This window comes from Tinamus guttatus, unplaced genomic scaffold, assembly GCF_059628265.1.
Source record: "Tinamus guttatus ecotype Peru unplaced genomic scaffold, ASM5962826v1 Tinamus_guttatus_pri_ptg001602l, whole genome shotgun sequence".
In the NCBI taxonomy this organism is placed as follows: Eukaryota; Metazoa; Chordata; class Aves; order Tinamiformes; family Tinamidae; genus Tinamus; species Tinamus guttatus.
Genome location: NW_028290136.1, coordinates 5,782,978 through 5,797,012, shown reverse-complemented (window position 1 = coordinate 5,797,012; position 14,035 = coordinate 5,782,978). Strand labels below are relative to the sequence as shown.

Below are 14,035 nucleotides of genomic sequence, written 5' to 3'. Positions count from 1 at the left end.
AAAAACTACCGTGCTCTGCTGCACTGAAAACACGTGACTAAGCCCTCTGCTCCAGCTCCACGAATGTGCTGACAACCCCGATGGAAGCCTGCAAACAATTAGCCAGGGCTGCTTACCTTCCTCCTCGAGGAAAGAGATCAAAACCATGTTTGCGAAACAGAAAAGGATAGAACAAAATGGATAATGTCCTATAAATCAAGTATACAAATTACTTTTTGCTACTCAGAAGGCAGCCACCAGCCCAGCAGAACATGAGCTCACAAAAATGAAGATAACAAGACCGGGCCCTTTGATTGCTGTGCTGCTTCAGCTTCTTACAAGTGCTAGCTCTCAAAGTGGAAAAGGAAGCACTCCAGCTCCGAGCTTAGACCAGAGCCAGCAGGTAAACCGGGCTCCACGCTGCAGCGGGAGGACAAGCCCATCGCTCCATTCAGTGCAGGGAGCTTAGGAAAACACTGGCACAAGTTTTCCCGATGAGTTAAATCGCTGCAGTTACACTGCACAGGTAACTCCCAGCACGGGTACTTACTTTATGGTAAGGATGCCAGCTATGGGGTTACGCTATCGTAGCATAATCATAGTAGTAACACTTCCAAGTTATACTCAAGCATGTGGCTGAACCCGTTTTGATTTGTGAGCTCAGAAGTCTGTTTTCCAACAGCTGTGGAGAATGCAGTTCACTTAGGACTGCATGTACTTCTTGGTACAAAATGAATATGCAGAAATTAGAACCAATAACTTGAAAGGTTGTTGTTTCGCAGAGGGTGGTGGGTTGATCCAGGAGAAATTGGATCCAGACTCCAGTTTAAATTCTGGTGTTAATTATGTGGTGCGACTCCCTCTGAAATTAATGAAGCTGGGCATATAAAAAGGCTACAATTAAGCTATTTCTGCTTTCTCTGGTACATGAAGGCTTTGCCAGTCTACTGTAGCACAGGGAATACTTAATTATTAGCGGGTGCAGTTATGTCAGCAACCACTACAGGGGAACTCCAAAACTTTTAAGACGTTGAATTAAAGTTTTAGAAAAACATAAAATCCCATTTTCAAAAGGCACTTAGGTGTTCAGGACTTTCAGTGAGCATGGCAAAAAATGGAGCTTAGTATTAATTTGCAAAATTTGGTAAGTGTCTCATTTAAACTTTAATGCAAACCTTTCAAATATGCCAAGTACTTTCCAGCTCCAGTAATACAGAATGGTTACACTGTACATACAAGATGATAGTGCAAAAAATAGTACTCACCTAGGAATGATAGGAGTAAAACAGTGGCTTTTTCTCTTACCATTTGCGGATAGGATTGTACAAAAAGGAAAAGCTATGGGAGCCAGGTAGAAAGTGATAAAAATTAAAAAACTCGTTAAATGAATTTAGCTACCATGCAGAAATTTTAGAGAGAATTAGCCAATTGCTCGACATATTTTAGAAGAAAAGTCAGAATAGAAATCCTAGGTGTAAACTCACCACAAAATTTAAGAATCTGGCTTCTGTATTTCAGCACATACCTTGTTTAGTACTCCACTATTTGAACTGAAGTATTTTCAGCATGTATATGTTGTAAATTTTATACTCTATATAATTATATATTATATTACATAATTTATATTATATTATATTATTACCTTGGAAGCGGAGGTATTCAATAAGTTTTTCTGTTGTTTTTTCAATTGATGTTTTCAGTACCTGATGCTAGTTTTTCAAAGAAACAAACCAATATGGCACAAGTCAGTACCTGTTTACTCTCCTCACTTTTTTTACAAGGTCAAGAGTCTGGTATATGGACAGATGAATCCTATTTGACCATAAATGTTATGTTTAGTCAATGTTACTTTTCCTTTGATACATCTTTTGTGGAGCTCCAAACGAGCTCGCTGAAGCCCAGTGTTTTTGAGAGCAAACCCCATTTCGAAATACTTAAATCTTCAATTATTTCCTAATTTCACCTTATTAATGGGGACAGTGATTTGTAATTACGCAGTCAAACAAACAAGCAGGCATCTCACGTAGTAATAAGGAAAATGTTTTTTTTTTGGAATTGCTCAGCACTAACTGGCCTTCTGTGTGTTTTTTGACTTTTCAGTACTGCCTTAAAGGGACTTATCCAAAGCCACTGAGGCAAATGGGAATGTCTCTGATGACTTCAGTGGGACTTGGATCTGGCCCAAACCAAATGGGTATTAAAGTTCAGTCATAAAAAGTGTCAGTCTCTAATATACGAGTGCCAGTCTCCGGTAATTAACATGTTTTCTCTTCCCTGCAAGTGCCCCTATCAAACAGAAGATACAGCCAGGATGCTCTATCTGACAACTTCACAAGCTGCACAGCGCCCATGCCAGGCAGCAGATACAAAGAAGAGATTTATGATTCCAGCGTCATGAAGCCCAACAAAATAGAAAGCAGGATTCAACCATCTCACCATCTCATTAAAGAAGAGAACAAGTTGGCTTTTAACAGAGACCTACAAGAAAAAATGAGCATTAATGAAAGTTCTTTTTCAAACTCAATAGCCAGCTCCTTGCTGCCAAAAGCCGAATGTTTCCAGTCTAAAGCTATAGGACAATTAAGTCATCTGCTGCCCGTGCCCTCAGTCTATGAGCAGACAAGAAGGATTTGTATGAAGGAACCCAAATATGGGCATATTAGTCACCACGCCACGAATCTAGATGAGCTGGACAGCGAGGAGAGACCGGCTGCGAAGCTCGACCACGGCTCCGAGAGCGATCGCGTGGTGGATGTCAGAGCCTCTGGACAAGTCCCCTTCGTGCTGCTGAACTACCACCACGTCCTAGCCAAGCACGGCACATTTCAAACCTCATCGTGTACAGCCGCAGGACACGTAGGAGAAAACTATGGATACAGTTCCGAGGAAGTAAATACATTTATTTACAAGAACCAAAGCCCCTCATCAGCTTCTTCTCCAGAAAACCACAAGGAATCTGCACTACCCCACTATATCGGAACTTCTGTAATAATAGCCAATGGAAGGTGACGATAATGGGGAAGTATTCACTTTTAATTAAGAAGCCAAACTGCAGTGATTTCCAAAAAGCGTGAGAAAACATGGTTACATTTACTGAGCATAGCTGAAGGTCAAGGAGGGACAGACTTGCGTGCTCCTGGCAAGCCGTGTGTAACAGTACCTTGAAGGTCAGGAAAAAAGATCCATGTAGCTTCAGTGCTTCGTTGTCACAGATTAAGCTCTGGTGCCAGTGAGAAAACATGTAACAGATCTTATTTTTGTTATTTTATAGTGTGCAAAAAAAATTAAACGATAGGTGTTATATGCAGAGATTTATATGGAGAACTTCTTTTCCCTTAAGCCCTGCTTCACAAAATACATTCAAGTTTTTTTTTTTTCTTTTTTTTATCACGACCATGCACTCTACACTCTAGCTTAGGTATTTTTTGGCAAACTGTGTGAAACTCTCCATCCACGTGCTAAACATCCTGACAAATGAACTTTGTTTGGAGTGGTGATTTTAGTATCCATGATACAGCTGTACTAACTCAACAAAACTCGGTTTGGGAAATGCTTATTTATTAATTATCCAGAAGTTGTTTTAACTCTAAATTTGATTTATTTAACATAGATTTCAGTGTTCAGAGAGTGCTGCCATAACCGTTCATCTCGACAAGAAACGTTACCATGGTAGCTTAATGCATATAAAAATACATATTAAGAGGTTACAGGTCTTGAAATGGCAAATTGGTGAAAATTGTATCACAGCAACTGAAGACTATTCCCCATAAAAATGATGAAATAAGAAACTTCTAAAAAGTGTGTGTCTGCGCCTGTTCTAGGAGAAGACTGTGCATGCAGTTGTTTTTCGAACCAGCTAGTCAAAAATGTATCTATCTATCTTGATAATAACACCCGAAATGTATTCTTTACAGCCCAGGCTATAAAGAACATTTACGCTTTATTTTAAACTTACTGGTAGTGTCCTGAAGTCTGAAGAGTTCAGCTTTAACACACTGGACTTCCTTAAGCATAGATCTTTTTGTCAGCACAAAGGTAAGATGAATATTTGACTGATTCACGCACTTCGCAAATAAAGTGTGCAGACAGTCTGCATATGAAAAGTCATTGCACAACCCCAAAAAAACAGAACAGGAAAACAGGTTGCTTAGATTGAAGGAAACAGAGAACAGACTGAAGGAAGGCAGAGTTGGAGTACATGGACCGAACAGTGCACACAGCTCAATTTGCACCAATAAACTGTAGCAAGCAAAATGTATACAGCATGCATTTATTTTATTTTTTTTCCCCAGCGTATTAGGAATAGATTTTTCCCCCTCCTTTTTTTAACTTGTGAAGTTTACAAATCCGGGGACGAGGACACGTCCGGATCGACGCGTGTTTCACTGGCAGCAGTCGGCCCGCGCTGTTTCAGCCCCCACCTGCCCCGCGAGCTCTCGCCAAGACGGCCAGCGGCTCCCGGGATGACGCGCCAAGCGGCAGCGGCTGCGGCGTCGGCCCACAGGAGGTTTTATGGGAGGGCGGCTGCAGGCCCGGCCCGGCTGCGTCCAGCTCCACCTCTTAGCCCAGCGCCAGCCTAGTTTACATTTTACAAACATTTTATTTCTCTTACCCGGCTCTCTGTAGCAGGAGACTCTCTCTCAATAAAACGCTTACCTGGCTTGTGCAATATGGAAATATACTTCTTCATGGATTGCACCTTGACAGATAAAAACACTTTAACAGACGTAATAAAATACACACATTTTTTTAATTACACATTCTCTGTCTCTATATGCAGCAATAAAACGCAATTACCTCCTTGCATGTATGAATATTTATTGTTATGAGTAAAACGAATGCTTTAAAAACATATATTTGAAAACCGTTTTCACTATTTTTATTGCTTCCAATTAAAAGGCTAACAGAGGAGACTTCTCTGAAGTACAATCGATAGAATACACTTGGAAGTTCACAGTTGTCTGACTTGGTTTGCTAAAAAAAGCAACAAAGGTATCGTTCAGGATAAATATTAACAAAAATACCTACTCATCCATTACCAAGTAACATTTTTTTTAGGATAAAAAAGCAAATCCAAGCCAACATATTCAGCATAATTGCACTCTACAGTGTTTCTAAAGCTAGAGAAAGTAGCAGAGCTGAAGAAATGTTAGGAGTGAATTTTATTATCGCTCTGACTAGAAATCGGAACGATGAGACTCAAAGGTGTCTGACAGGCCCTTTGCTTAACAGCCTTCCCAGCCACTGCCACCAGCAACCAGACCTGACTGACTTCCAAAAGACACAGTTATGCTAAGCCTCGAATGCTGATTTTGTTAAATTAAAAACATGCCCTATAAAGGCCTAGCGGACATTGTGTGCATCATTAAAAAGAAACCCGATGCACAGCTCCTTCACACTGCACTTTTCTTTATACCTCATTAGTGGCTTTGCTGCACACAAAGTCAGTCGTCTCGTGTATTTTTCTGTTCTTGTAAGTGCGTCTCATTATAAAAACATGTTTTCAGGAACACACAAATTTGGCTTCAGTTAAAAAATGCCATTGATAATTTTCAGTAAAACACCACAAAGTATTTTCCGGTGTCTACCTTGTTACTCACACTTTCAGGCTTTATTAAATGAGCACGAGCCAAGGAGGTGTTGCGTTGTTCTCCCGCACATGTTGTACAGCATGTGATACTCAGATACATGAATTTTCCCTGTTAGGAAATAATGAATCGGTTATGCATTCACATGTGATAACACCGAGTAGGCTTCGGAAAAGATCTGTGATTAAAAAAGTGTGTGAAGCATTTTTCCTGCCATTCCAAAATAGAAACACCGCTTGCATATTCACATCTGGAATGTGAGTAAATTATAATGAGAGAAAAGCAAGAGTTCAGGCACAGACTTTCAGTCCGATAAGCTGCAGATGTTCCCAGTACACACAGGATGCAGCAGGCTGTGCTGCCATGGACAGTGCCCATGTCTATAATAACCAGAAAAAAAATGTCACGTAAATAGAGTGTGAATCGGAAAACCCTATGAAAAGTAACCTCATTTCTCTCTACTGTACTTATTTGAGCCATAGGTATCTTTTTCAAGTGACTTGATAGCATTTTAAATCTCGAGGGAGTTTAGGCATAGGAAGTAGGAGATATGGAGAGAGAAAGGAAAAAAAAAGAAGGAACATTTTTCTAAGAAGTTGGAAACATTAGTTCTGAATTATGTCTCGAAGTTTCTGTCTTGTTAACAGGAACTCTGCAGTGTAAATAGGTAACAGACTTCTCCCTGGATCACAGCAGCCCTGTAGTTTCAAGAAAGTTATTTAAGCAATTTAATGAATTTAAGCACAGTGGACAATAGGTCCAAATTCTGAGAATATATCACTGAGGTAAGATTGAAATGCTATTTTTACGAATGGGATACCTGCCAGAATATGGCATTTCTCTCAAAAAACCACAAAACATGACACAAATATTTTTTCAACCTTTCAATTATACTTCAGAAAAACACAGAAACCCTACTATTCCATTTTTTTTCCTGAACATTAGATTTTGCTTTTTTTATATGATGCAGGTATGAGCTATTTGGCAAATGTAGGTGAAAAGCACGCAAAACCAACAACCTATTAATGCTCAGAATTATATATGTATTCCCAAAAAATGTAAAGCATTTTTGCTTATTTATTATGTAAAACAAAACTGTTAAAATATTAATAAAATCCTGTAGCCAAAGGAATAAAGAGTTTGATTCCTTTCTAAATATAAACCAGCGCTTCAGTCGGAATAGCAGATGTTGTATTTTTGAAAATTTATTTAATTTGCACAAACACGCTTGTCGGCTTGCGTACCACCAAGCACGAGGATGGCACTCGTTCCATTCCGGCCGCAGTACCTTTGAGAGGAGCATCTCGGGGGGCTCGAGACGCCCAAGCGCGACGCGGGCGGCACCTCTGCCCGGCGCCGCCGCGTTTCTCCTCCGCTCCCACCTCGTTTCTCCTCCGCTCCCACCTCGCCCTAGATCCGATGTCTCTGGTGCCCGAGCGAGGCCGCACGGGCTCTGCAGGCAGAAGCCCCACCGGCTGCCCAGGGAGCAGCTCTGCTCTGGCTCTCGCAGGAGCCGCTTCCAGGGCAGGTATCCAGCCGCATTTCGGACTGCTTTACACAGCCCTCATATATTCCAGGGGGGGTGCAGAGAGGGCGCTTTTCAGGACTGCCAAAGTCTTGCAGCTCAGTTAGAATGAGCAAAGAGATAAAAGCTGTATTAAATGGTTTTAAATGCAAAATACTATTTACAGATAATAGCCCTTGAAATAGCCCTTAGGTATATATTTAAAAATGCTCTGAAGTCTCATAAAACATTTTAATAGTTGTGAGATGCGCTGCTTGACCTCTAAAGTATATTCCAATGAACTTCTTCAAGTCTTGGGAAACTGCACTGGTTCCGTCTGGACACAACCTGCTTAATTTTCCCGAACATAAACACAAGGCAACGCATCCTCCCTGGTCCATAGGAGTCCTCCTATCAATAAAAAAAACCACTAAGATATTTTCACAACATGTGAAAACTGAAGTCACAGAAATACAGGCACCATGGGAGATGATTTTTGAAAGCCCTTCATCAAGACGACAGCTGAAGATATGACTGCCCTGCGATGAGAGAGGTGTTTTACTAATTTAGATATTTTAATGCAGATTTTCAGTGCATCACTTCTGGATCTAGAGTTGTGTGATTGTCCATACTTCAGTCCAGAGACTTTTCTGCACATTTGTCTGTCTTACATAAAGAACAAAAAATGAGTTATCATAGCTAAATGTTGTGCCTCTCTGGGTGTGCCAAGTTGGGCACAAAAAGATTGCTGGCCATCTTCCCCTTATACCTTAAGGTGAGCATAAGTCAGATAAGAAGATTCGCTGTCTTTCTTGACGTTAGCAGAATGACCTTATCCAGATGTGCCATATAACACAGGATTTTTCTTTGTCAAGTTCTTTGGCACATCTGGAGCGAAAACCAGGGTTCAGCTCAGTGTGCAGAGCTGAGAGTGAAGCTGCGCAGGTGCTCCCTCCTGCTCACACAGGAGTGTGGTTTACCATTCCCTCCCTGTCATCCTCCTACTGTACCCATCCAGGGAGAGCAGGTCTCAAGGCAGCAACACGAATCAAGCTGACCAAGCCGTGCGACCCGTCATTAAAGACGCCGGAGCAGACACTCCTCGGGCTGTCCGGAAGCGGAGTCAAAGCCGAGGTGTCTCCTATAGGCACATCCTGCTGCACCAAAGCAGGCAGAGACTTCCCGCTGCACACTGCAGACTGCGACACCGATCTGAAGCTTCTTAAAACTACATGGTGGGAAAACCCCTACCAGAAGGAGGCTTTCCACAGCTGACCACCAGCAGCACTGGCTGCTCGTAAGCTACTCGTAAGTAAAAGTAGCAAAGAAGTGAAACTGTACATGGAAGGTGCCTGGAGACTTGAGCATATCTTCCTTGGGTGTCTTTATTTCTTTTCTACATTTCCCCTCCTCTTCTTTTTCTGATATACAAAACTGGGGCCTTCTTTGTATTTAAACTTTAGTAACACAGACCCAAGTTTCACTTGATTGCAACATGCATCAATATTTGAAATAAAAGTAGCAGCCAAAAATTTACAGCCCACAGCAGTTGTGAAATCAAAAATACATTTTCCTTTTCATAAGCATCTGGTGGGAAAAAAGCAACAATGGTGATTCTTGCATATTATTTTAACTAAGCCAATTAACAGCTGTTTATGCTCGGCCATAAATGTCTATGAAACGCTGCTGTGCAGCCCTGTGTGCTGCAGGCTCCTGGGGAGCTCGTAGCAGCAGGGCACAGACACACAGAGCAACCCACCTCCCAACTAGGCAAAAGCCTCTGGGAAGACCACGACTCCAAAGAGACGCGAGATGATCTACTCACCTGCACCAGGCTAAGAAGTGCACAGCACGAAGACCTTTCTGCAAGAATCCCCAGTTCCGAGGGGCTGCCTGGAAACTCCCCAGAGAGGCACGGCAGCCCCGACGGGCGCCGGATCAAACCGTGGGACGATCGCGGATCACGGGATGAGCACGTGGGATGTTTGGTTAAACAGGCCCACGTGGAGAAGAACCAAATTAACCAGGCTCTGAAGGGCTTTATTTCTTAAGACTTGAATCTGAATACAAAGAATGTTAAGCTCTGTCATTCAGAAATACATGATGAGCTCTTTCCAGCTCCACCACAGGCAATCCATAAAACAGAATTTACTTAAGAAAAATATTGGAAAAGGATAGAGATTTGCACTGCGCGAAAGCACAATAAAAATAATGCACAGACACATTTTGAAAATGAGCAGCTACTTCCGTTTCTCTAAATATAGTATGTAAATGAACAGGAAGTTCATTGCAAAGTAGTCCTCTACAATCAGATTCCTATTAAAGAACAGCTGCTTACAGAGAACAGCAAAATAGATATTTTTCAATTGCTACGGAAGAATAAAGGTCTTCAGTAACGAGGTAATTACTTTTTCTTAAAGCCTCGATGCTACCCGTGCCAAAGAACAGAGACATCAGCAATCAGAAGAAGGAAGCCCTGCGAAGCCCCCAGCCACCCTGCCTGCCTCGAGGCCCGCGGGCTGCCTGCTGCCAAGCGCCGCCAGCGCGAGGACTCCTAGTGCTTTGGGACTATGAGGTTTCTCAGCATGTCGAAGGAGTTGCCGTCGGGGTGCACGGACTCGATGCCTTTGCCTTCCTCGTGCACCTGCAGGAATCCGCAGTCGTCGATGCCCACGATCCAGGCCAGCGGGCCCTCCTCGCCGCGCAGGCGGACTTGCTTCCCGCTGCAAAGAAGAACAGCGCAAGCTGTCAAAAATAGCACAGGGGACTGCCTTGAATTCTTACTTTTCTTTCTCATTTTACTGCTTTTTTTTTCAAGAGCATGTTTTATTTCCTGTTTTACTTTATTTCTGTTAAATCAGCAGTTAATCTAATAGTCTGCTTTTCTTGTAAAGGCAGGAGCACAGCAACTCCATCACTAGCTACACAAATCACTCTCCACCGCCCTTGCTCCAGGGTGATGCATGTGAAACACCTAGGAGCTTTCTTTAGCCGACGCCAGCGTGTTAACCTTACTCTGTGCTACTGCTATTCACCCCTACAAAACTACTTCCTGCTTAGGAATGTATCTTCATTAAGTCACTGCTTTTGAAGGCAGTCTCATAGCGCATGCTCAGTGGAAGACAAAACATCCATGAGTTATTTCCTACTTACTTAAAAAAGGAAAAAAAGAAAAAATGTTCAGGGAATAGCAGAAAGTTGCACTTACCTGTGTACCCAGTACTTGTAGTAATGGTGAAGAACTCCATTGGGCCCTTTCTCCTGAAAAATATCTATCAGCCTCTCTAGCACAGTTACAGTTCTTGCAATGAGACAGTCTGCAGTTAAAGGCTTCAGTTGTGTCCCCTCTTCCTTATTGTATTTCCTGATGAGATCATTGATGCATATGGTGGGGTTGCTGTTATTCACATTAAATCCAAAGCCTGAGGAGGACAAATCGAAAGAAGAGGATAGAAAATGTTCATTCTCCTGTAAATGTGAATATTTTATTACCACTAAAAAGTTAGTACTTTTTTTTCAACTAGTTGATGCAATGATCACTAGTTTCAGTGAACATTTTTTTTTGCTCTCTTACATGTTTAAATCTTCTTGGTAGTATAACTACAAATCCTAGTCCAGATTTTGTGCCTCTCGTCCTTAAAATGCTCCCCAAAATGGTGGAAGCAAAACCAATGCAGTCCTTCCAACAAACCACCACCCTGGCAGGGAGGTTTGGAAGGTGGCTGGTGACTGGCACGCTGGGTACCCGTTGGTTGGCAACATCGAAACTGGAAACCTTTTAATTTGCTGATAGGTAATTAGCTGTTTGAGAGCAAATCACTGATCATATTCTGAGATGGATTTTTATCTTTCCAATTAAAACTTAGTCAAGGGTCTTTTCTGTTTACTATGGCTAGCTGCTTTTGTTTTCTGAAACTAAGCCTTTTTGCTCGGCTGACAAGCCTTGTTTGCCTTGCTCTGAAAAGCCCAGAAGATTTAAGTTTGTGGGGTAAGACTCCAGTTTGCTTAATCTAACTTACCACAGTGTATCCTTTAGAAGCCTCAAATCTCTCACTGAGATTTCTCCAGCCTGAATAATGTTGGCCAAATGCCTTTCTTATTTAAATATGTCTCTTGGGGCCTTTTTTGCAGTATGCTGAAACAGGCTTCGAGGGATGTAAAGAAATATATTGTATTACCTGTTTGTTTATTCTTCCTAATGTCCTCAGACACTTGGGACAAAACACTAGTCCTGTCAATCAGGCTCAGACATAATACACCTTCTTCTGAGGGAATGTCCACATGGATTGCTTTGTAAATTTGCTATTAATGCGACTGTGCATATAGAGAATTAATTCATACTAATCATGAGAAGGTTTTCTTCTGAAAGGAGAGAGAAAAGGAATCCTGAAAAGGAGTTTCTCCTTTTTAACTCATCAGAGAATGTGTGCGGAGGAAGCTGCTGCGCCACCAAAAAAGTGCCAAGCTAACGGGTCACAGCGCCGCCGCTCACCCCGAGACACGGACGAGTGCAGAAAGGACGAGGACGAGGGCGCTCGTGACGCTGCTTCGTGCTGCCAGGGTGAGTCAGGGGACCGGAGCCCACGGCGAGACTGCCGAGAGCCCAGCAGCAGCAGCAGCAGCAGCAGCAGCAGCAGCAGCGCTCCAGCCCGCGCGGCCTCGCGCCACGACCGCGAGCGCACGGAGGGGCCCGCGCGCTCTCCAGCTCGAGGCTGCTGCAGCCTTCGCCCGGTGCAGCTCGAGGGGACGTTTCGCATCTGCAGGGATGTGTCTTCCACAAGAAGGCAAGGCATGAGCAGACGCTCTGCACAACCGCTCACTACCTAAGCTGCATCTCCTGCAAAGCCTGCACCCCGCAGCCAGGCGAAAAGGCAGGTTTGTCTCTATTCTCCTGAGGGGCTTCTCCTGGCAATGTGGTTCTGTAGATGGCCCTGACTTTGTCCCCTCACACCTGCACCAACCTTTCTGAGTGCTCAGCACCAGCACGTCGAGGAAAGGAATCTGCACGACTGTAGAGAGTGGACGGTGCATTTGGCTCATTTTTCCAGTTACGGAAGTTTGATCTCATTGCTACGACTGCTGGATGTCACAAATCACCCACTACCATGGTCAACACCATCATTGAAATGATGGAAAAGATCCTTAGACTCGTATGTGACAAACAGCTCTCACTCTTAGAAGCTACCAGCAGCAAGTGCGTTGCTGAAAACGTATGTCGTTGTGCACACCTCAGGCCTAACCTCCCCAAGATGACTCCTATGGACATCAGAGAGACTACAAAGAGTAAGTATCCACTTAAATCCACAAAATTTCAAAATTTTGATGTTTACGCTATACAGCCCTAGGTTCAAAACCAAGATAAAACATGCAGATAGATTTTTGATAAGGTGAGCTATTTTCTGAGCCATTTTCGCTTTTCTTGTGTTACCCTGTGATAACGTCAAGTTGAAATATAAGCTCCAGAAAAAAACACATGGAATCAGTAAATACCTAAAAGTGCACAGAGAGACCCTAAGTGTCTCTGCAGTTCCCATGCTGCGCTCATAGATTATTTTAAAAACGGGCACATAACAATTAAACAGAGCATTCAATGTCTGAGCATGTTTCACAGCAGAAGGTGATGGCTACATCAGCTGTTTTGCTTGCCTTAAAATTTAGACCGTCTTGATAGAAACCATATATCTCGTCCACACCCACTGTGCAAAATACTCTTTTTAATTCTGAGCTATGGTCAGGTGCAAGACAAGTACTATCAGTTTCTTGTTTAACCCTCTGGACTTGGCAAGAAGTTTTCATTTTTTTAGATATAACACAGATAATTACTTGAGGGCCCCAGGAGCTGGAGCTTCCTGTGGCAGTTTCTGAGGATGGGGGCAGATCTCTGCCTGCTGCTGGGTAAGGGAAAAATATTCCTTATCCATTTGCAGTCTGCTTATCAATCAGACCTGAAAAAGGCAGACCGATGATAGGAACATGTCAATACTTATTGTGTGCTCAGAAATCTTTCCCTGTTTTAGCACTGGGACCAGCTGGAAAATGTTTGCACAGTCTTTCTGAGACAGTCTTTCTTAGTCTTTCTTCATCCTCAAAACAATCCAAATAAATCAACCAGCAGATCATCCTTCCCTTCTCTCCCAGCCTTCCCAAGGACTTGGCAAATTTTAGTGACTAAGTAATCAAATCAGTTCACTGCTACTTCACTGTTTAACTAGCAATAGTCCAATTTTTGGAAAGGTATCAGCAGAAAAAAGTTATGAAAAAATTAAAAAAGGAGGAATGAAAACATCAGTAACATGCACGCACTGCTTTTTATGTGAAGCTCATTACACCAACTCAGATGCTTGCATTTAGGTTTCTTTGCCAAGCATATGGAATTATTATGAGGAATTAAGGCAAATACTGTTTGTGCTATCTTTTAATTTAATGTTACACTTTATTTCCTCAGGCTTCTGTCATTTTTTGTTCTTGTCCTTATCATTTGAACTCATAAAGACATTAATGACAAATGTCTTTAGAAAAAGCAATATAAAAAAGCTTGAAAATAGGCATTTACCAATAAGTATATGAAACGTTGTTTCAATAAGCGTAGAGTTCACCAGCACTCCACCGAGCTTCATGAGATCGCTGTAGTAAATATCATTGGGCCATTTCACTCGCAGTTCAATACCCTAAAAAGACAAGAACACAGACATTTAGAAACACTCTGCTCTCAGGTATTGCCTATAAAAACACAACTTACTCCTCACTTTGTTTTCTGCATTTTCTGTACCTCCTGTACCACCACAAACGTGATACAGCCAGCTCTTCATAATAAGAACCTATGTGTGTGTTCCCAAGGCATTACTGATCAAATCATGGTACATGGTTTACTATGGTGCTGGCAGCCGTTGGAAAAAGGTGAGTGTCTAGTGAAAAAATACAATTATTGTAGATAATCATAGCTTAGAGAATCCAAAGAAGGGAC

At 42.4% G+C, this 14,035-nt stretch overlaps 2 protein-coding genes across 4 annotated transcripts in view; one reads left to right on the top strand and one right to left on the bottom strand.

Annotated features, from left to right (window-relative positions):
* SIM2 (SIM bHLH transcription factor 2) overlaps positions 1–2,988 on the top strand; it is a 49,241-nt gene extending 46,253 nt beyond the window's left edge. Inside the window, exon 11 of one of the 2 annotated variants that reach the window (XM_010220431.2) lies at positions 2,261–2,988. In XM_010220431.2, coding sequence (XP_010218733.2) covers positions 2,261–2,988 — 728 coding nt within the window. The remainder of the gene's footprint in view (positions 1–2,260) is intronic. The other variant, XM_088539341.1, reaches the window with a different exon arrangement.
* A 6,633-nt stretch (positions 2,989–9,621) lies between these two features.
* Positions 9,622–14,035, bottom strand: part of HLCS (holocarboxylase synthetase) — a 112,441-nt gene continuing 108,027 nt past the window's right edge. For both annotated transcript variants that reach the window (XM_088539338.1, XM_088539339.1), the window contains 3 exons: positions 13,625–13,739; positions 10,280–10,493; positions 9,622–9,794 (listed from right to left, as the gene is read on the bottom strand). In XM_088539338.1, the coding sequence (XP_088395464.1) occupies positions 9,626–9,794; positions 10,280–10,493; positions 13,625–13,739 (498 nt within the window). In that variant the 3' untranslated portion in view covers positions 9,622–9,625. The remainder of the gene's footprint in view (positions 9,795–10,279; positions 10,494–13,624; positions 13,740–14,035) is intronic.